Source organism: Giraffa tippelskirchi, chromosome X (assembly GCF_054371585.1).
Source record: "Giraffa tippelskirchi isolate mGirTip1 chromosome X, T2T-mGirTip1v1.2.pri, whole genome shotgun sequence".
NCBI classification, from domain to species: Eukaryota; Metazoa; Chordata; class Mammalia; order Artiodactyla; family Giraffidae; genus Giraffa; species Giraffa tippelskirchi.
Window position 1 is genome coordinate 137398399 of NC_137289.1, and position 24124 is coordinate 137422522.

General features: G+C 41.2%; 1 protein-coding gene across 11 annotated transcripts in view; it reads left to right on the forward strand.

Annotated features, from left to right (window-relative positions):
- SH3KBP1 (SH3 domain containing kinase binding protein 1) overlaps positions 1–24124 on the forward strand; it is a 350398-nt gene that overhangs the window by 130276 nt on the left and 195998 nt on the right. For all 11 annotated transcript variants that reach the window (XM_081566026.1, XM_081566027.1, XM_081566033.1 and 8 more), the window contains one exon: positions 299–422. In XM_081566026.1, the coding sequence (XP_081422152.1) occupies positions 299–422 (124 nt within the window). The remainder of the gene's footprint in view (positions 1–298; positions 423–24124) is intronic.

The window sequence follows — 24124 nt, forward strand, 5'->3', positions numbered from 1 at the left end:
CATTGTTCAAAAAGTAGAACAGGCTGTCACTTAGAGTTGTATGGTGGCCTTTATGATCACTTGACCATAGTCACAGAAGGTTGCATCACTGTATTGGACATTATTCTGTTTTATAGGATCAGGTGCTTCTCTACTAAATATAAGGAAAACAAACAACAAACACATAGGAAATGGTGTTTCTAAAATGTTGTGCTGAGTTGAGGTCACTGTAGTTCATTTCCAGAAAGCTGAAGCTTAAAATAGAGACATTTGAAAATGTTAAACTACAATCTTGTTTTCCTTTACTCTATCCTCACAGGAAATAAAGAAGGAAATGAAGAAAGAGCCTCTCTCCAGCAAAGCTCCAGAAAAGCCCATGCACGAAGTGTCCAGTGGAAATGCTTTGCTGTCTTCTGAAACAATTCTAAGAACCAACAAGAGAGGTATGGCAAAGGAGAGAGAGCTCTCGCCCCACACACAAACCCAAACTGATAACTGCTCCGTGAACTGGATCAAATTTTCAATTGCTGGAAAATTGAATGGCATTGGTTTTTGTATACATTTTGGGTGCACACACACTCATACATGGCAAGTAACGATACAATAACCATACTAAAGGAAACTAATGAGATTTTTTTTTACAGTGGTAAAGTAGACTAAATTTCTAAATGATAATTTTTCTAGGACTTTAGCTTTCTCTTTCGTGTCTATTTTTATGGATGAAAGGTGACTTCAGAGAATGCTATGGTGCTGGCTAAGCCGAGCATGTCTGGCCATGCTCTCTTCTTAATTTAAGGGCAGACTTCAGCAGGCTCTTTCTCTCTCTGACTGCTGGGCTCCCAAACACAGGCCTTGTCTCTCAGTTTAGGAGGCAGTACTTACAGAGATGCAGCTCATTCAGCCTTCTGTGTAACCAGAAAACCTTTCAGCATCTTGTCTCCACCTTGGCGGATTTTTCACGTATCAGCTGGTTGGAGTTTTTTTTTCTCCCCTGTCCACCCTTTGTGACCTTATTGTTTGAAATGGTAGGAGAGATTCTATAAGATGGCACAGATGACCTGACTCAATTTCATACTAAAATGGAAACTGATTTGCCTTAGTTTCTCCCATGCCCACCCTCCCCATTGGACCAGCCCAGGCACACACTGATCATACCCGAGGTAGCTTAGCTTTCAGAGGCAGCCTTTTCAGGGGCTTATTACTTCCTTAAAGAGAAACATAGAACTGGTCAAAAAGCAGGAGCCAGAAATGTATTAGCAAAGGGTTCCATTAAAAAGAAAAAAGAAGGCAAGTTTACATAACCATGGGCAAGAACAGCTAATCTTTCATCAAATTTAGACGTTGTAAGACTTTGTCCAATAAACTGTCCATTGATTGTAGTGCTTAAGACCTCAGCTTTGTGTCTGTCTTCCTTCCTGCTTCTTCCTCTACCATCTCCAGCTGCCCTGGGTTACATTTCCTTTTTTGAATTATTCAGATGAAATATTGGCTGGCGGCCCACGCTGGTTAGCAGCTATAGGATTTTTTTTCTTTCCTTTTTTTTTTAAAACCCATCCTGCCAATGGAGATTTCCCGTTTTAAGAATTTGGACTATCTAGCTCTGAAACTGTAGCCATAGCCCAGAGCCTGTCCTGTGTTCTTGCAAGTAGGTTCCAGAACTCCCGGGGCCTGCACTCATTGGACTTGGACAGCTAGAGTTCAGTGGGTGGGTCTGCACCCCCAAACCTCCCTTGCTCACCTGAGCCCCTCCCATTTCTCCTGATACTACTTGGGTCGGTGGGCTGAGGAATTGCATACACAGAGATCAATGGCAAGGCCTTTCCTGTCAGCTCTGTTTTTGTAAAGTAAATAAGAGAATTCAGGTCTAATTCATTAATTTAACAAGATAAGGAATCAATTAAGGAATTAAGGTAATTATCCAGATGAATTTGATAAAATTACCTGAGAACTTTATATCAATGAAAGAATCAAACTTTCAGATAATTGTCTCTTTACAACAAAAATATGACTTTTGAAGTCCCCTACAGAATTTTTCATTAACCAGAAAAGGGCATTTAAAGAACTGGCTTACTGACTTTAATATTCCCTTTTTAAGCCTTCACCTGATTATGACCAACTTTTTATTACTCCTAGGTATTCTATATAATGAATCTGTCATTGACTCTGAGACCTTAGCACGTGGGGATACCCTGTAAATATGAAACACATAACAAACCATCTTCATTCTATCCCAAGCTTCGTACTGACCCCCAGGTCACCTGGGCCAAACATAAATTTCCAGTTGAAGGGAAGAATTGTGTACCAGGATCAGGGCTGTCTTTGGCCCTGCCCCCACTCATCAAGGCTAACAGTATCCTACTACTCCTTATAATAAACAGGGAGCTGGATTGATTGGCCTTGTCAGGCCAGATAAATAGTTCATTGTGCTGAGCTCAAAAGCTACATTTTTTCCCACCCCAAATTAATGAAAAACCACTTTTTTCCCCTTAAAACAAGGATCAGAGGCTAAATCTGTGGGATGATTCTAGTTACTTGTAAACACTTCCGTCCGACTAATTTTTTCAAGTTTTACGAGTTATCGTAAATGACCAAAGTGTCCTCCTTCCCTTTGTTTCCATCAAGCTCTGTCCCTAGAAATCTCGTGGATGTTTTTGTCCTTTGCTGTTGTTATGGAAGGAAATTGCCTTCAGAGTGTAGTGATAGGTTACTTGGATTCACTAACTTGGAGTTTTTCTTATAGTATATGAGTCCACCTTGTGGTTCAGCCTTGGACTCTGTGTGAATTTGACAGAATTAACACAGATTCTTTTTCTTCATCTTTATCAAATGTGAGATGACTGTTTACTTTATATGGGCTATATCATTTGATACAGGCTTAGCAATGGTTTAATAAAGATTGAAGTCTATTTCTATGAAAAGTATGAGATTGAATCATTTTATTGAGTCCCGAACTTGAGACAGACTGAGCTGAAGAAATATTGTGTCCAGAAGTTTTTGCACTGGGGACGTGCCTCATTTTGCAGCAGGGGCAAGTGGGTTGTAGTAGGTCATGGTGTGGGATGAGCTCACCACCCACCCACCAAGGCACCTGCAGAAGGTTAAAAGATATTCTACATTTGAAGGAAGCTATTCATAGCCTTGAGAAAAGGCCAGGACCATGGAAACATGAGTTTGGGGACCGATTAGTTTCAGTTTTCAGCTTTAACCTTTGCAAAACTCTACAGAGTTGATTTAGGGAGGTACTGGAATGACTCCCCGGGCTTTTTATTTAAGTAAAAGATGTGACTGAAATTGAGAGAGAGAGAGCAAGCAAGTGAGCAAGCAGATCATCCTGTTGTCCTGGCAGCCATCAGCTTATATTCCAGGCATTAGCACTATTAAGGGCAGTTGTATCTGCTCTCACTCTTGGCCACTTCTCTGGGCTTTACCTGAGTCACAGTGAGGGAGCTTCCTGGTTAAAATAAACCTTCCCCAGGGCCTGAGAGGTCATTTGTTATGTAAACTTGAAACTTGGATGGTGTATATCCTAAAGTTATCCCAGACTCCAGAATATTAACAAATTACAGTCAGAAAATCTAAAAACTTTTCTTGGAGCAAAATGTTATTCTCATGAACCTGTAAGAAAAAGATTGTCTATTTCCTTCTGAGAATGATTTATTCTTTTGCTTCTTGCATCATAGAACCCATATAGGAAAGTGGTGGGCCCTCCTAAATTTTAACATTACTACATGGAAATTTATTTTTTAAAGACACTCACACCTTGAGTTTAAAACCATAACTGAACAGAATGGATGCTTTAACAGTTAACAACAAATACAATAAATATCCTTGAAAACAAGCAAGGAGGGTTTTGTTCATTTGAATATGGACTCTTTTCCACTTGAAGTAGAATATAATTAAAAATCTTTTGGTTTCACCCTTATAAGTGTTTCTCATAGAGGTTTATCCATGTGATAAGTTAAATGTCCAGGCTGGAATCAGTACCCTGCTGGCCTCTGTGAGGATCAGCCTCTGTTTCAGGGTTCTTGTTTCCCAGTTTTTGCACCGTTAGCAGCCTCATGGGGAGGCTGCCTCTCTCTGAACCCCTCCTGCTGCCTGTAATTTTGGACATTGTTCTTTACTCACTTTGGGATGGATACTAACAGACATTCCATAACACATGTTTCCTGTGTGCCTACTGTGGTCCTGGCCCCGTGCTTCGTGCTGGGACAGAGAGAAAGACTAGAAAAATACCAGCAGGTCCTGCCAGTAAGCAGTTCCAGTCTGTTGTGTCACTTGAGAAATGTTAAGAAAGTGCTACACATTTCTTATATCTTTTTTTCTGGCACAGTGGGGATATATCTCTTATTTACTTCTGTCATTCTGAATGTGAAGCCACTCCACATGTTTCTGGTTGGCTTTATATGTCCTTGTTTCTATTTCCAGTTTATCATGAATTCAGTGTTTGGTAAGTCTCTATTGTATTTTGCACATTTATTATTCTTTGCTATTATTATTATTGTTATGCTCTCCTGATATACAATGTATTCTATAATCATCTTTTTAAGTCGCTCTGCTACTTTGGCATCTGCCTTCCGAAAAATAAACTGCTTTTACCATCTTTATTTAAGGTTTGTTATGCATTTGCATTTTACTGCCCCTTCCAGAGATTAATACAGAAAGATCTGAAGGTTTAAAGGATGTTATGTAACAGATATAGTGCTGATGCTATGAGATAAGATTCAAGATGAGATGGGGGAGGGTTGCTATCCAAGTTGGTAATGTGGCTATGACTGAAGCACACGACTGTTTGAAGCTCATTTCTTGTATATTTAGTCCTTCAGACAGGTTCAATTAAAAAACGTTCTTTGCCAGAGGGACCAGCAGCTGCTCTGCCTCTGGTGACACACTGTTGCTTTAAAAGTTAGTACATAAATTCTCCAGAATTCATTTTATGTGTGGATTGGGGCTACATACACGCCCCTCAGTGTAACATGGACCCAGTGTTTGCCTCACAGAAGGTCTCTCCATTTTGGTCTGCTGCCTGTAGCTGTCAGAAGAATTTCACCTTCTGTTTGTGTTTCTCTTTCTCAGTTTCAGCACTAGTCATTCTAATCCCTAAACACATTTGGCCATAGTGACCTCCCTCCCGTGACTATACGAAAGGGGAATGTTTGTTCAAGCTTTCATTTCTGAAGCATTTACTTAGCAACTTTGAATAATATCCTTGAGGTATCCACTGGCTTGTTCATCAGAATGTGAGTGAGTGTGTGCGTGTGTATGTAAATGTGCACATTCTGGTGTGGAACTCCTGTGTTGGCTCAGAGGCAGTGGCATGGGTCGATTGGCTGTGGGTTCTTTGTTTGAAATGAAACTGTAAACAAAGGATGAAACAAGTATGTCCTTAATAAAGAAAATGTCAACTACTTTGGTTTTCCAGTGATTTGTTGTTTGAGGTAGATGTGAGATCTGGGGCTTTGTTTCTAGAAGCAAGACTTTTTTCCTTTCAAATTTCTTTTTGGAGAAACAAATATGAATTACCTCCAGTTAATTAGGAATCAGAAAATGGGGGGCATTGAGTCAGATTTTTCTTGAAGTTTCCAAATCATCTGTCTGTTTGACCTAAATTGCTGGCTTTTAGTCAGGGTTAAGAGAAGGCTTACTATTGTGTGGAAGCTCTTGGCTGTCACTTCACCCATGGGAAGATAAAAATAAAGCTGGCCACCTGGGAATGGATGTAGATGAATATCATATATAGTCATGCAGTAATATATATGTCTATCGGAATGTGTCTGTATATGTATTTATGGTCTTTTGCTCCAATGGACCTTCATTCTTGAAAGTTTGAGAGTAAAGGGGCCATGGAGAGGTCTTAGGCAGTAGCTGATCCCTGGCTGCATTTCTGACATGCTTTATTAGGAGCCCATGTTAGGACCAGTAATTGGTGTTAGAGTATGTTGCCCTTGTCCATTTTCTCATCTGAGTAGTACTGCCTACTGGGCCTAGGGTTAGTGATGAAAAGAGTGGAAAGAAGTCATTCTAGAAGGATGTTGCTATCATATTTTTTCTGTAATTTTTAATGTGTGAGTCATTGACAAAATTATTTTTAGAATTTTTCTTCTATTATATTTATCTCCTTTTTATCTTGGTGCCTGGGGAATAAAGCATTAACAGTGGAGTCATGAGTGTCCCATGGAACAATCAATGGTTGAGACTTCAACCCAAGTCCTTGCAGAGGACCCTCCCTGAAGTGGTTTTGTGGTGGTGGCTCCACCTAGTGTCTCTCCTAGGAAACTCCTCCTCCTCCCCACCTTTTCTTTCTCCCGGGGAGAGTCTTGTGGGATGCCTTTGGTTCCTCTGATTTAGTGTTCTCAGTCTGTGCAATTCCATCTCAGACCCATGGCTTCTCACATTATACACATGTTCTCTTTGGCTACTTTCCTTTCTCTTCTAATATTTACTCATTGAACTCATAGAATCTGTTTCTCTGTCCTTGTTCCATCTCTTATACCCCTACTGACCAAGATAACTGCTGATAGGCATTAAAAAAAAAAAAGGATTCCTGTAGGCAAGGCTCTAGGTATAGATACTAATTTGGACACAATCAAGAATTACACTAAAATCCATGTGGGCAAGCCATGGTCTCCATCTCCATAGCTCCAAGTACTCCTAACTGCTTCTTCACTTCTTGTTGAACCCAGTTTTACTCGAAGGAGTAGCATTTTATTACCGATGTTTTCTTCAATTGTCAGCAGGTAGTGAAATAAAAAGCCAACTGAGTTTGCTGGCTTCGTTATCATTTGTCAGTTCTCTACAGGAAGTCCCTTCCTGTTTGGGAAGGGGCTGGCCCTCTACGCTTCTCTGGATATACCACTGAGCATAAGTGTTCTTGATATATAAATCTGTTTCTTCTTTAATTTTATTGTTTTAATTTTTTTACTTGATGACATTGCAGATGTGCCTTGTTTTAGCTACATCGTGGGTTAGTTTGGGAACTTAATCACCACTTACAACTTTGTTTCTATGGGAAAAGCATTGGAGTTCTAAACACTGTGCATAACATAGTGCATAACCCACTTGTAAATCTCACTTGATTTTTTTTTTTATTTTGTATTTTATATTACTGGCATAAAGCCTTAGGTACCTTTTAAAAGTCAGAGAGTCTATATAAGTGGGAATGACTGAAGTTGTCTCATGTTGTAGAGGAGTTTACGATTCACATGATGCAGAATGCTGGAAGTGTACAAGCTTTATGCAGCATACCAGGGTCCAAGGACAATGTTGGGTTCAGCCACATTGCACTATTGTATGCAGTGCTTATTTTCACAAGTCCTGAGTTGAACCTTAGTGTGCTCAAGGTTATATTTATAAGGCATGTTGTAAAATAAGTTGGTGTTGTATGTTTCCATGTACTAGAGAAGAGCCCATGCAAATAAGCTCGAATAGAAAGCAGACCAGCCTTTCCCAGCACGTGTTATGCAGAATTGTAGCCCTATAAACTATTCTCAAATGGGGAATGAAGAGAGAGATAAGGAGAGAAAGAGAAAAAGTTGGCTGTCAGGACAAATAACTTTCAGCCTCAGCTATGCATGTGCTAAGACCCTCTTAGAGACTGATAAACATATTAGAATCTTGCAGGCTCTCAGATGTCCTATATAAGGAAACCTGCTTCTTCTCTTTGACCACTGAACCACATTTTACTGGAGACTAGTTAGGATTCCACTTTGAGGTGTGCTGGGCTTTAAACTGCAAAGTGAAGTGAAGTCGCTCAGTCGTGTCCGACTCTTTGCGACCCCACGGACTGACTATAGCCTACCAGGCTCCTCCGTCCATGGGATTTTCCAGGCAAGAATACTGGAGTGGGTTGCCATTTCCTTCTCCAGGAGATCTTCCCGACCCAGGGATTGAACCTGGGTCTCCCGCATTGTAGGCAGACGCTTTACCGTCTGAGCCACCAGGGAAGTCTAGCAGGGACTATCTAAGCATGTCTCAGATCATCTTCAGATTCTACCTTGGACTGGTTATGTTAGAATGAGTGAGTGCAGATGGTGATGCTGGCACTGAGAGTAATGACTGATGTGACTTCTCAAACCCATGGCTGTAAGTAAACAAGTTAGATGATGCTACGAGAACATTCCTGAAATCTAAAACTTGAAAGCTATTCTTTTTGGTTTTTTTTCAAGTGACAAGCTGAAAATGTTTTCTCTTGATCATTTTTTTGCATCCTCATATCTAAGAGTGTCTCCCTGGGCTGGGTTTGGGCAGGAAAAGTGGGCTGAGAGGGCAGACCCAGTAAACTAAGAGGCCAGGTCTACCCCGGACTTGAGTCAGGATGGAACTTGCACATCCAGTGGCGAATTTTATGATGATGACTGAACTGTGGTCCCCCATAGTCAAAACATTTCCATTGTCTTCTCTATCCACTTTAGTAGAAATACAGCGAATCTTAGCTTTTCTTGACACTATTAAAACCTGATTGGACATGAAGAAGAGCTTTATTCATTCTTTCCCACTCCTTGTGAAAGATATGGGCATTTTGAGTTCAGATAATGAACCCACCTATAGGGCCATGAGAATAAGCCATGTAGCCTGCAGTTTCAGAGTTGTAGAATCCTAGAATTCCTGAGGTGGCTGAGGTCCCTGAGAGTGGCCCAGGATTTGGCCTGATTCAGGGACCCATTTGTCAATATGCCAGGCAAGAGGACATGGAGTCTCTGCTCAGCAGACCTGAAAGGACACCCCTCTAATCTGGGGGGCTGTCCTTTGCTGAGGCCCACATGGGCTCCTCCTTTCCAGAGGGAGCTTGTTCTCAAAAGAGAGCTGAAAAAAAAAAAAAAAAAAAGAGAGCTGATAGGTTAACTGAAAGTAGTTCATTGAAGGTATTGTGTTGGGACAGCAGCTGTCCTCACTTGTAGAGAAAGCCCTGGAAAGGGGGCCTTTTCTTCAGAAGCTTCCTCATTCTCTTTTCATTACACAGATTGGTCATATTGGTCTGTCATCACAGCCTGGTCCCCTGATGCCCTCTGCAGCCACAGTTCAGTCTTTGGACTTGTGGTTTTTTGTGCTTGTGAGGCTCTGGGCCTGCTAGGCCCTGAACACTGAGGATGTTTCATGCCCTATCTTCGTAAGCAGTGGCCAGACTGACAGCGGGCCCAGCTGCAATGCTGGGTGGGCCACCCTTTTCTCCGCAACTAGAAAGGAAAGGGAAGGACAGCTCAAAGGTTCCCGTGTGTGTGTGTGTGTGTGTGTGTGTGTGTGTGTGTGCGCGCGCGCGCGCGCGGGCAGGTGGTGGGGGAAGTGCATTCCAGGGGGATTCAACTTCTTATTCCCTCTTTGTTTCTCTGAAGACCTCAATAAGCTCAGTGACAGCAGGGCCTTGTTGCAGGAAGAATGGCTGGGGGCAGAGTCCTGAACCCCTTCCGCTACACCCCAAAGTTTCTGTGGGACTTTGGGCAAGTCTCATACTCTGTTTTCTAATCTGTAAAATAAGGAGAGGCTACTCTTTTTAATTCCCTTAGGGAAATTATAAGGATACAAATTAGGAAAGAGAAGTTTGGGGGCAGAGGGTGGTAATAGATTGAAGCAGTGTGGGGCATCATTCACTGAATATAGTAGTTCAGTTCAGTTCAGACGCTCAGTCGTGTCCGACTCTTTGCGACCCCATGAACCCCAGCACGCCAGGCCTCCCTGTCCATCACCAACTCCTTGAGTCCACCCAAACCCATGTCCATCGAGTCAGTGATCCCATCCAGCCATCTCATCCTCTGTCGTCCCCTTCTCCTCTTGCCCTCAATCTTTCCCAGCATCAGGGTCTTTTCCAATGAGTCAGCACTTCACATCAGGTGGCCAAAGTATTGGAGTTTCAGCTTCAACATCAGTCCTTCCAATGAACACCCAGGACTGATCTCTGTTAGGATGGACTGGTTGGATCTCCTTGCAGTCCAAGGGACTCTCAAGAGTCTTCTCCAACACCACAGTTCAAAAGCATCAATTCTTCAACCCTCAGCTATCTTTATAGTCAACTCTCACATCCATACACAACCACTGGAAAAGCCATAGCCTTGACTAGACAGACCTTTGTTGGCAAAGTAATGTCTCTGCTATTCAATATGCTGTCTAGGTTGGTCATAACTTTCCTTCCAAGGAGTAAGCGTCTTTTAATTTCATGGCTGCATTCACCATCTGCAGTGACTTTGGAGCCCAGACAAATAAAGTTAGCCACTGTTTCCCCATCTATCTATCTACCATGAAGTGGTGGGACCAGATGCCATGATCTTAGTTTTCTGAATGTTGAGCTTTAAGCCAACTTTTTCACTCTCCTCTTTCACTTTCATCAAGAGGCTCTTTAGTTCTTCTTCACTTTCTGCCATAAGGGTGGTGTCATCTACATATCTGAGGTTATTGATATTTCTCCCAGCAATCTTGATTGCAGCTTGTGCTTCATCCAGCCCAGCATTTCTCATGATGTACTCTGCATAGAAGTTAAATAAGCAGGGTGACAATATACAGCCTTGACGTACTCCTTTCCATATTTGGAACCAGTCTGTTGTTCCATGTCCAGTTCTAACTGTTGCTTCCTGACCTGCATACGGGTTTCTCAAGAGGCAGGTCAGGTGGTCTGGTATTCCCATCTCTTTCAGGATTTTCCACAGTTTATTGTGATCCACACAGTCAAAGGCTTTGGCATAGTCATTGAAGCAGAAATAGATGTTTTTCTGGAACTCTTGCTTTTTCGATGATCCAGCAGATGTTGGCAATTTGATCTCTGGTTCCCCTGCCTTTTCTAAAACCAGCTTGAACATCTGAAAGTTCACGGTTCACGTATTGCTGAAGCCTGGCTTGGAGAATTTTAAGCATTACTTTACTAGCGTGTGAGATGAGTGCAGTTGTGCGGTAGTTTGGGGATTCTTTGGCATTGCCTTTCTTTGAGATTGAAATGAATACTGACCTTTTCCAGTCCTGTGGCCACGGCTGAGTTTTCCAGATTTGCTGGCATATTGAGTGCAGTACTTTCACAGCATCATCTTTGAGGATTTGAAATAGCTCAACTGAAATTCCATCACCTCCACTAGCTTTGTTCGTAGTGATGCTTTCTAAGGCCCGCTTGACTTCACATTCCAGGATATCTGGCTCTAGGTGAGTGATCACACCATCATGATTGTCTGGGTCATGAAGAACTTTTTTGTACAATTCTTCTGTGTGTTCTTGCCACCTCTTCTTAATATCTTCTGCTTCTGTTCGGTCCCTACCATTTCTGTCCTTTATTGAGCCCATCTTTGCATGAAATGTTCCCTTGGTATCTCTCATTTGCTTGAAGAGATTTCTAGTCTTTCCCATTCTATTGTTTTCCTCTGTTTCTTTGCATTCATCGCTGAGGAAGGCTTTCTTATCTCTCCTTGCTATCTTTGGAACTCTGCATTCAGATGGGTATATCTTTCCTTTTCTCCTTTGCTTTTCGCTTCCCATCTTTTCACAGCTATTTGTAAGGCCTCCTCAGACAGCCATTTTGCTTTTTTGCATTTCTTTTTCTTGGGGATGGTCTTGATTCCTGTCTCCTGTACAATGTCACGAACCTCCATCCATAGTTCATCAGGCATTCTGTCTATCAGATCTAGTCCTTTAAATCTATTTCTCAGTTCTACTGTATAGTCATAAGGGATTTGATTTAGGTCATACCTGAATGAATGGTCTAGTGGTTTTCTCCACTTTCTTCAGTTTCAGTCTGAATTTGGCAATAAGGAGTTCATGATCTGATCCACAGTCAGCTCCCGGTCTTGTTTTTGCTGACTGTATAGAGCTTCTCCATCTTTGGCTGCAAAGCATATAATCAGTCTGATTTCGGTGTTGACCATCTGGTGATGTCCACGTGTAGAGTCTTCTGTTGTGTTGTTGGAAGAGGGTGTTTGCTATGACCGGTCCGTTCTCTTGGCAGAACTCTATTAGCCTTTGCCCTGCTTCATTCTGTACTCCAAGGCCAAACTTGCCTGTTATTCCAGGTGTTTCTTGACTTCCTACTTTTGCATTCCAGTCCCCTATAATGAAAAGGACATCTTTTTTGGGTGTTAGTTCTAGAAGGTCTTGTAGGTCTTCATAGAACTGTTCAACTTCAGCTTGTTTGGTGTTACTGGTCGGGGCATAGACTTAAATTACTGTGATATTGAATGGTTTTGAATATAGTGATATTGAGTATAGTAGTAGTTGTTATTAAAAGTGATAAACCGATAAATAGGGCCCCAGAGTGTTGGGAAGAAATTATCGATGTCTGGAAAATATTAATAAAGTGTCCATGAAGGGGCCAGTGATCAGATGCACACAGAGCACTCTCTAGTTTAGTCTATGTGGTAGGCCATAAAAGAACTCTTAATAATTTTAAAAGGACTAAAATCATGCAAAGTATATTCTCCAACCACAGTGGAATGAAATTAGAAATCAACAACAAAAAGACAGGTGGGAAATTCACAAATGTATGGAAATTAAACAACATACTCCTAAATAACCAGTGGGTCAAAGAAGAATCCACAAGGGAATTTTAAAATACTTCATAATGAGTAAAAATGAAAACACAGCATTCAAAAATTTATTGCAGGCAGCTAAAGCAGTGCTTAGAGTATAATTTATAGCTGCAAATGGCTATATTCACAAAGAAAACATCGCAAATCAATACCTTGTTTTTCCAGCTTTTTTGAGCTACATGTAACATTATGTAAGTTTAAGTTGCGCAACATGATGATTTGGTATACATACATATTGTGAAATGCTTATCTCAATAAGGTTAGTTAATACATCCTTCACCTCACATAATTACCTTTTTTGTGTGTGTGGTAAGAACATGTAAGATTTGTCTTTCTGTGGCTTACTTTACTTAGCATAATGCCCTCAAGGTTCATTCACATTGTCCTTTTTTTATAGCTGTATAATATTCCTCAGTGTGTTTTCACACCCACACCTGTGTTTGTATCACTTTTAAAAATCCATTGTTCCATCGATGTACACATAGGTCATTTCCATGTCTTGGCTATTGTGAATAATGCTGCAGTGGACATCAGGGTGCAGATATCTCTTAAGAGGTAGTGATTTAATTTTCCTTTGAAATAGAAGCTCGAAGTGGGATTGTCAATAACCTAACTTTTTACCCCAAGAAATTAGAGAAAGAAGGGCAAACTAAACTCAAAGCAAGTGGATAAAAGGAAATAATAAAGCTCAGAGTGGAAATAAATGAATGAGACTAGAAAAACAATACAGAAAATAACTGAAACCAGAAGTTGGCTCTTTGAAATGGTCAACAAAATTGATAAAGTTTGGCTACACTGATCAAGAAAAAAGAAAGAAGAAACTACTAATATGAAGAGCTAAAAAAGGGACATCACTATTCATCTTAGAGAAATTAAAATCATTATAAGAGAATAATGTGAATAACTTACACACTGCTGGTGGAACTGTAAAATGGTACCACTGCTTTGGAAAACAGTGTAGCATTTCCGTGAAGTTTTAAGTGTGGTTACCATATGACCCAGCATATCACACCCAAGGAAAACCACACACCAACATGTACACAAATGTTCATAGTAGCATTGTTCCTAATAGCCAAAAATTGGAAACAACCCAGATGCCCATCAACTGATAAATGGATGAACAAAATGTGGTTTAATCTCTACAATGAAATATTATTTGGCAATAAAATGTGTGAAGGACTGATACATACTGCAACATGAATGAGCCTTGAAAACACTGCTAAATGAAGGAAGCCAGATATGAAAGATCACATATTCTATGATTCCATTTATATGTATGTCCAGAGTAGACACATCCCTATAGACAGAAGGTAGGTTAGTATTTGCCCAGAGCTGGGTATGGGGATGGAAAGTGAGTGCTAAGGGGCATGAGGTTTCTTTTTGGAGTGACAGAAATGTTCTAAAATTAGACTGTTGTGGTGGTTGCACAATTCTGTAAATACATAAAACCCATCAGACTGTGCACTTAAAACAAGTGAATTTTACGGTATGCAAATTATATCTCAGTAAAACTATTTAAAAAATTACCCCATAAATTCATGTTAAAATGCATCATCTGTCTGTCCTTCTCATTCTCTTTTCCATCCCCTGCCACTACCCCCTCCCGGCTGAGGGACAAGATGTGTCATTCCATTTATTCAAGTCTTTACAAATTATATATTTCTCAGTGAAGCTTTATTTTTTCCTCACTCAATCAGTTGCCTAGGAGATAGTGAGTCTGAGGGATCAAAAAGACACTGTTTTGCTAGAGATGACCTAAATATTAGATAATCGATTTGAGAAGGGTAGAGAACTGACTGTGGCATTCTATTGTTCATTTCTTGAGGGGAAAAAAATGAATTTCCTTGTAAATCAAAAGCCAGACCTCTTATTTTCTAAATTCTGTGCTTCATAGACAGAGTGTTTGCTGGAAAGGAAAGAATCCGTTTATGGTTCCAGCTTTTCTTGCCATTGTCAGTAACTCTCCGTTGGCTGTTTTAGCTCCTAAATCTTCATCTGTAGTGCTGATGATTTCTTTAGGAAAGATTCTTAGATGTGTCATCACCAGACAAAAGCATGTATATATTTGGGGGGATTTTAAGTTGTTAACAAATCGATTTCTGGAAGGCTTACAGCCAACTTCCACCACCACCTGAAGTGGGGAGAGTGCTGGTTAGTGTTTTTAGCTGGAATTTCTTTGATTAATAGAGTACTTGAAACTTTTTTCCCTCTGTTGTTTGTTGTGTTCTTGGCTCTTATATTGAGATCTGTATATAATTATTCTTACTGATTAGTATATTATTACTTTGTCATTCACAGCAGATTGTGCTTCCTGGTTTGTTGGCTTTTCATTTTGTTTACAGTTGGTTTTGATGTACAAAAATAGTACATTTTTATGTGGATTTGCATATTGATGTTTTCTTTGGAGATTTTTCTGAATAAATTCTCACCTAATTTTTCTTCTTTATACAAGCTTCGGTTTTTAACTTCCAATTTTTAATTGATAAGGAATTTTGATGTAGAGTATGAGGTTGGTGTGCAAATTGATTTTTATTTTGCAATAGCCACTTTGCCAGTACCACTTATTGCATAATCTAGTCCCCCTTTCATTTGTGATAACCTCATTTATCATTTAAATTTTATTGGACTTCCAGTTCTCTACCGTTAATTTGTCTAACCATTCTTGTATCAATATCGTTAAGTGTTGGGGCTTTAGAATATGTCCGAATATATGATATGGCTTTTGTCCTTCCTGTTATCACTCTTCATTTTCAAATACATTTTCGCCATTCTCACTTGTCCATTGTAAAATCACGTCATCAAGTTAAAAATTCGATTGGCATTTGGATTTGAATGACATTAAATTATATATCAATTTAGAAAGAATTGACATTTGCTCGACTTTGTTTCAAAATTTTGTATTGTATTATATAAATGGCCTTTATATACAGGTGCTTATACGTATTCTTTTTTTCTTTTTTCTTTCTTTTTTTTTTTATACGTATTCTTATATATGTAAGTGAAACTGTTTTCTCCCCCTCACCTCTTCACCCCAAACATCACAGGGGTCCAGCTCTTGCAAATATATCACCACAGTAAAACATATCCCCTTCTGAACTCTACATTGTAGTGATCCACTGACATAGGATATTACTCTGTTCATTCAAGTTATGATTTTATCTATGCTGTCTTGCTTACCCCTTTTTCCTACACAGATTTTGCTAATTGTTGGCTCTTGTAAGTAGGATCGCTTCCCCTTCATATTTTTTTTTTTCTTATTGCCAGTCCGCAGAAGAATTTAACTTTTGACTGTTTCTGTCATAATAGCCATTTGTGGAATACTCTTGCTCATTATTGATAAAAATGTTCCTCTTTGATATAGGAGAAAGACTAGTACTTATTAGAAAGTGGATGGGTAGAAATTACACAGTTTTATATTTGAACAAATGACATTTTTGAACAAAAAACTCATTTACGTTTTTCAGTAAGATTATTTCCTCTCATTAGCTTTTAGTTTTTTTTTTTTTAATTTTATTGAAACATAGTTGATTTAAAAATCCCTTGACTTTGATAGAGCTTTACAGTTTACATAGAGACAGGCTGAAAGACTCATTCACTTCTTAGAATAACACCATGAAGGGTGGTGAGAGAAACATCATTTTCAGTCTATTTTAAATATAAAGAAACTGAGGTGGGGAGAGGTGAGAAGTGACTTGCCCAACACACCAATAAAGGTAGACACAGAAGGTCTCTTGCTGCCTTCATCTCACAAAAATATATGCAGTAATACAAATAATAGTGTCAGAAAAGCCTTCGTGGATGGCTGATCTTTAATGATTACTTTTGGACACTTGTGAACTGCATTTCATGCTATCAGTACACTTATATTCTTCTTTGTCTGTGTGTGTATTTCGATTTTGGTTTTCTTTATTAGATTGTAAACTCCTTGAAGGAAGAAGCCATATTGTATTCGTGTTGGAATCAGCTTTAAATATTGGATGGGAATACACTTGACCCTTGAACAATGTAGATTTGAACTGCGTAGGTCCACTTAATACACAGATATCTTTCAATAGTAGAAACTGCAGTAACGCATGGTCCATGGTTCGTTGAATCTGTGGATGTGGAGGAGCTGTGAATAGAGGGCTGACTATAAACCATACCCAGATTAACCCCCATGTTGTTCAAGGGTCAGCTATATGTAGTTGTTCTCAAACATCCTGACCTTTTTGCAAAATGAGATACCAAAAGGGAAACTATCAGAGAGAGAACAAGCTTATTAAGTTATGTATTTAGGGAGAAGGTGTTGAAATTCTGTGATTCAGAGAAATTGTCTGTTACTGAGCACCAAGGAGAGAGACTTATTAAGTGTCTGTTTTGTAAAGTGGATTATGAGAAAAAGGACTGCATCTATCTCGAGACCAGATAATGTGCCATTAGTAGAGAGCGAGAAAGTGAAGTACATTTTCAAAGGAGGAAGTTTGAACCAGATCTTGAGTAACAAGATTGAAAGTAGAATTAAGTCATAAGGGTAAGTGTGTTTGAGTAAAGGCTCCTAAATGTTTCAGATTTCCTAGGTGAAGTATATCTGGGGCATGAGAAGGTTTAGATTTTATATCATCATTTTAATCTGTGTTTGATTTTACACCCTTCCCCAAGGTCTTCTAAATGCAAGTGGATAGGGTTCAGTTTATTTTCATCCAACAGTGTACCCGTCTTCCTTCCTTTCTGGGCTCCTTCCTCTCTGATATTTGAGTGCTCAGCATTAGTATCAACAGAGCCGAAGAGAGAAAATGAAGATACTCTTTGAAAGAGATGGCTGGATTATGTGATTATATGCTAATTTTGTTTGTCTGGAACCCCACATTTATTATGCATTACTGGTGATTAGTATCGTGTTTTCAGATTTTAGTTTAAGTAAAATCTGTCTGTGTAACCACCTCCTGTTGGCTTGTTGAAGATGCTGCAGCTTTGGATCAGGGAGCTATCTTCCCCACTCCCCCTTGGATGGGTTCTTCAGTATTGTCATTGCTTGCAAAGAAAAATCAGATTTCCCAAGGATTTGTTATTGCGTTTTCCCCTTATTTCTTTTAATCCTTTTTTCTAGGCCCTGGTATTTGACAGAGTAAAGCAAAAACAAAGCACAACAAAAACGCCAACCATATTGTAAATAGTTATCTTTTTTAAAAAAATGTTGTTTAGGGAAAAAAATGATACCTGTTGCTTTAAGTTTGACTTTTAAAAAGCTTCAAAGCAACTCTTTGATAATGCCATTGGAAATAGTTTTGTTTCTTTTGAAGAAATTAGCTTTCTTTTGTCTAAATCTTTAAGATAAAAAGTAAGATGCTTGAAGTTATATAGAAAGAGAAAAAGTAACTAAGATGCCAACGTGTCTGACACTGTGTGGATAGGGACTAGCAAACCCAGATGAGCCAGGAATGGCAATTCTGATTCCATTTTGTACATATATGTACACCTCACAGTATGCTTCATCTTTGCCTCCTGAGCTTGGGGTGTATAGCCCTGACCTTCTTGCACAGAATTAGTGTGTAATTCACAGTCATCTTTAAGAGCCTTCTTCTCACCTTCTCTCTTTTCCTTTCTTCCTTCCCTCTTTCCACCCTTCTCTCTATGATGTGTTACTCTTTAAGCTGCATCCTATTCTGGATCTAGGCCCGGGCTGTGCATATGTCTGAATATGTTGCATATGTGTCACCAGCTTTTTTTAAAAAAAAATTATTTATTTTAATTGGAGGCTAATTACTTTACAATATTGTGGTGGTTTTTGCCTTACATTGACATGAATCAGCCATGGAGGTACATGTGTTCTCCTGTCCCAAACTGCCTTCCTACCTCCCTCTCCACCAGCTTTTGTTTACATTTGTGTGAGCTTGACTGGAATGACATGGATTGTAGAAATCCAGATTTGACCTGCAGACACCCTTTTTCAGTTTATTAGAAAGCTTTATGTAGGGTACTATTTCACTTTTCTCACTTCCCATTGATCTGCTCGAGTGGAGGTGTTAAATTAAAAAATGACCAACCTAAGTAGCAAGAAGGACGAAAAGAAGAGATGCAAGCCTCAGTTGGGTGGTTCCACAAGATCAATTTCTCCCTCCATCCATATATTCATAAATTATGAACTGTATCGATCTGTTCATATTGATGTGTGAACTCATTCTATAAAAAGCCCAAGTTGAAGTGGAAAATGGAAAGTGATCATTTATTAGAGCTGAGGAGTGTCAGCTTTGTATTGAAACCAAACCAAACCACACCAGACAGACTCCAGTGGCCTCCCTTTCAGTCTTTAGATTACATGGTGCCAGAGGCAGATGAGGCTTGGGTAACCAGGAAGACTTGGCAACAGTTGCCAAATATCCTACCCATTTTCAGTGGCTTAGAACTTGACTGTGAGTGCATTGAGGCTAGAAAACCATTTGTGTTTCTTTTTCTCCCTTATACTTCTGCCCAGGATGAGTCAGAGACCTTCATTTGAGTACTCATGAAGCATTCATATAGTTCACAGTTCTCACAGCCATTAGCCATCTTAGGAAGATCATTTCACCTTTGAAACATCAGTTTCTTCATCTGCAAATTGGAAGGGTGATTGAGAACTTTCCATTATTCTTTAAATCTGAGGACCCTTTCTGAGTTTTTGACTCTTTAGATGTCAAATTTCCATATCTTCATTAGCATATAACTAGGTCTTCAGATTAGGGTCATGTTAGTCTTTATATATAGTCCTGTGAAGCATTTTAACCTGTGTACCCTCATTTTGGTCATTAAGCCTTTTGGAATGTTAAAAAGGTGAAGGATCCCACTCTTCTCTTTGCAAATGCTTTCCAGGGTCTCCAGGAAGGAATGTGTGTGTGTGCACGTGGGCTTAGTTGCTTAGTGGGCTTAGTGCGCGTGGGCTTAGTCCTGTCTGACTCGTTTGCAACCCTATGGACTGTAACCCTCCAGGCTCCTCTGTCCATGGGATTCTCCAGGCAAGGATACTGAAGTGGGTTGCCATGCCCTCCTCCAGGGGACCTTCCCAACCCAGGAATCAAACCCGCATCTCCAGGAAGGAATATTGGAATCCATTTTGCATATTTTCAGCAGCCCATTCAAGCTTCTATGGCCAACAAATGTTTGTTGGGTGAATCAGGTTCCGACATGACCTACTGGAAATTTCTGGAGAACTTTAGAGGATTTTGGGTCTTTGCTGAGAAAGCTCCATGGTGGTTTTATTGAGTAGTGAATTTGAAACAGTGTTTCTGCCTTTGGTAAACTATTCTTGCCCACTGCGCGGCAGTACAGGTTTCTCTCTCAGCTTGATTGTACAGGGTTGAATGGGTGGTAGGACGTGTGTTCATTTGGTGTCCAGATTAGCATGTTTCAGAATCCTACCTCTCCCAAAGACGTTTTTTGTATCATCTCCATATTTATTGCAGTGGGTGTGGAATAAAATCATTCGTGGCAAATTGGGTTGATTTGCAAACTGTAGGTACCAATCCCATCCCCTCAGCTTTGTTAGATGATTCCTGAAGACTGCTAACTAAGTGATATAGATCCTTTACCATGTTTAATATTTCAAGATAAGGTTTTAATAAAGAGCCATAAAATCAGATCAAGAAGGGACTTGAACAGGTATTTGTACACCCATGTTCATAGCAGCAAGGAAGACATTTTGATATATGTTTCAAAGTGGATGAATCTTGAGAACATTATGCTAAGTGAAATAAGCCACTCATAAAAAGGACAAATAGTATATGATCCCACTTGAATGAGGTCCATAGGGTAATCAAATTTATAGAGATAGAAAGTAGAGTGGTAGTTACCAGGGGCTGGAGGGAGAGGAGATATGGGAAATTTTGTTTAATGGATATGGAATTTTAGTTTGGGAAGATGAAAGAAGCTCTGGAGATGACTAGTGATGGTTGGACAGTAATGTGAATGTGCTTAATGCCAGTGAACTGTACCCTATGTTATGTATCTATTACTGCAATTTAAGAAAGGCTCATGAATGGAAAATACTTATCACCCTTTTACCCACCAAGAGCTAAGAAATTTTAAAAATTAATAACTACCATTGACATGTCACTACCTACATTGAATTGTGTGTTTTCTGAGGAGTGGAGAATGACTTGGGTGATAGAATTCTGGGACAGGAGAATGTTCCTTCTGCTTTATTTTCCACTTGCATTTGTTAGCTGAAAACAAACATACTAAACAAGTAGGAAATTAGTAACTTTTCCCTGGCCTTTGAAATGAGTGTTTCTAAAAACCTCTAAAAAGAAATCTTTCTAGAAACTTCTTTTACCCTTTGTGGCTGGATGAATATGGCCAAACAGTCAAGGGAAATAACACTTAACTTACCAGGATAGAATGATACAGTGTATTTGCAGCCTTTATCTTTCCTTAGTGTGTATGTGTGTGTGATTAGAAAACGAATTTATTCAATGTAAGGCCTGAGGTTGAAGGCACAGAGAGATAAATATATAACATCACTGTGGAGAAAGGGGCTTTTTTAGGGAAAAGACCTCTGCCACCACTGATGCTGAGAACTGGATGTCAGAAATTCCATTACTGCCCCTTCCAAGGAGTGCAGTGAGGGTGGCATGGGCCATGGGGGTGAGGATGCCATCAAGAGGGAGGCAGGCTTCTGCTGAGGAGGGTAGGTTTGAGAAGGGAGCAGAGGCAGACACATCTTTCAGAAGCACACAGCCCAGCCCTATGTGGAGCCTCCTAGGACTTCAGCCTCTCAGGGGAGCACGGTTGCTCTCCTGGGGCCTGTGGTGACCACCACAGGTACTCGTGTGGTCCTCCTCATCTAGGAACTTGTTGTGCACATGCCATAAGTGCAGGTCTTACAGAGCCCGGAGCTGGTATTGCAGACAGACACAATGAGCAGGTCCCTGCAGGGACCCGGGTAGGGAGGCTGCAGGCAGAAGGCAGTGAGCCAGGCTCGGGCAGGGGCGCTGGTTTCATCCCACTGGGTGCCAGCCACCAGGGTGCCCAGGAGGACAAGAAGGGCTGCAGAGAGGGAGACGGCTCATCTTCATGGCCTTGCAGGGGGGCTTCTGAGTGTGTGCTCTAAACCATTTCTGAGGACCTATCTTGTGCCAGGCATTGTTGTATCACCTACCTGTGGCTGCAATCATGCTTCATAATGAACAACCACAAAACCTCAGTGACAAACAACAGTAAGCATTTATTGCTTCTGAATCTGGGGTCAAGTGGGAGCTAGCGAGGTAGCTTTTCTGGTTTTGACCAGGCTTCCTTATGTGTCTGGTGACTCAGACAGTAAAGAATCCGCCTGCCAATGCAAGAGACCCCTGGATCGGGAAGATCCCCTAGAGAAGGAAATGGCTACTCACTCCAGTATTCTTGCCTGGAGAATCCCATGGACACAGGAGCCTGGTGGGCTACAGTCCTTGGGGTCGCAGAGGGTTGGACACGACTGAGTGACCAACACTTTTTTTCACCTCATGTGTCTGGAGGCCTGCTAGTGTCTGCTTTGGCTTCAGCTGTCCTGTGCTGTGTGTCTCACATGCTCCAGCAACTCGTGTGAGCATATTCACGTGGCAGTAGTAGAGGGCAACAGAGCGAGTATAAACTTGAGGCCTGGGCTCCAGATTGACACGTTGCTACCTACACGTCACTTTGATTCCTAAAACAAGTCATAGCATGTGGGGAGATCTACTCTGTCTTTAAGGGAGGCACTCCAAAGCCATGTGACAAAGTCATGTGAGGGATGAAAGAGTAGCGCCTAAATGTGGTCAGTACCCCCAGCTCGGTGCGATGCTGTAGTAGAAACACCTGGGCAGTCCTCTCAACAACCCTGAAGAAGGTAGCATCGTCTTCGTATGACTGTTGGAAAACTTGAGGCTCAGAGACTTTCTGCGACCTACCGAAGGTTATGCTTCTAGTGAGCTGTGTAGGCTGGGCTTGAACTCATCTGTGAAACCGCCTCCTCCGTGCTGCTCTGCCCGACTCGACAGCACTTGGCATTACTGCCTCTCTGAAAACATCTATTTTGCCCTCTGTGTTTTTATCCCTCTCACCCCTGCTTTGCCTCTTTCTCTGTTAGATTTTGCCAACACATCTTCTCCAACTTCTTCAATGTAAGCAGTTTTTACGGTTCTGTCTTAGGCATCTTCGATTTTGTCTACCCATTCCCGGCTCAGCCACTGCCACAAGGCACATGAACCCTCAGATCTCACCTCTGGGCCAGACCTCCCTCCTTCTCCCCTCACCCTCACCTCAACTTGGCCACCCCAGGCTGGTTACTGGTCTCTCAGCTGCAAGTCACAGACCCCCTGGTTTCACCTGGCTTAGGTTGTAGGGAAATGTCTGTCTTGTACAACAGGAGGTCCAGAGGCAGGGCCACCTCCTTGGGCTGCGGGTTGTTTCTCCTCCTGCCCTGCCTCTCAGTGAGTTGGCTTTGTGCTGCGGCCAACAAATAGGGTGGTGGGAGGCCCTGCTTATACCCCATGGGGGAAGGACAGTGGCTTCTCTTCTTGGGATTGCCAGAGCAGGCCTGTCTCTGTGTCTCTCTGTGCCACCCTGGCTTAGGGCTGCCCACCCATCCCTGTGCCCGGGTTCAGTTGTCTGCAGTGGAGTCCCCAGCTGTGCCCACGTGGCTGAGCCAGAGATTCTCCTGTCACACTCCCAATCCTGCTTCCTTCTGCATTTTCATTGGCAGCATCATCCCAGCCTTCAGTTCTTCCCATCAGCACTTCATGATCATTGTAACTCCTTTTTAAAAAATTTTTTATTGGAGGATAATTGCTTTACAGTATTGTGTTGGTTTCTGCCATATATCAACATGAGTCATCCATGGGTGTACATGTGTTCCCTCCCTGTTGAACCTCCCTTCCACCTCCCACCCCATCCTACCCCTCTAGGCTGTCACAGAGCTCTGGAATATTACTCAGCTATAAAAAAGAATGCACTTGAGTCAGTCCTAACGAGATGGATGAACCTAGAGCCTACTGTACAGAGTGAAGTAAGTCAGAAAGAGAAAGACAAATATTGTAATTCCTTTTTTCCCTCATCTTCATTTGTTGCTCTTTCCTGTGCTTTTCAGATTATTACTAAAGGCTTGTTGAGGGCTGGGCTCTGGGCTAGCTCCTCATAATCCACAAGGAGACCAGCTCAGCGACTGCTCACAGGAGTCTAGGATTTGAGAATTGATGAGTCCTGGGCAGGTGGTCAGTGGGATCAGAATGAAGAGAGTATCCTGCTTTGGGTGCTGTGCCGTCCCATGGCAGTGCCCATGGGGACACCTAATCCTGTCTCAGAAGTTGTCAGGGAAGGCGTCTGAGAGGGGGTTGCTTCTAAGCTGATGATTCCACCTTAGCAGCGTTTCCTGCTCTTCCTTAAAAGAAAAATCGTACCTGGTCTCTGATTTGGACACTTACCTCCCCTTTATGTAGACCAGAGGTTGGTAAACCCCAATCCATGGGTCATATCTGGGGCTGCCTAGTTTGGGAAATATTGTTTTATTGGCACATTGCCACGCCCCTTCATTTACATATTGTGTGTGCACGTGCGTGCGCGCACTGCAGTCAGAGAGTTAATTGGTTGCTACAGAGACTGTGTGACCTGCAAAGCCAGAAATACTTATTCTTTGGCCCTTGACAGAACAAGTGTGCCAAACCCTGCTGTAGACAGATAGGAAAATTCAA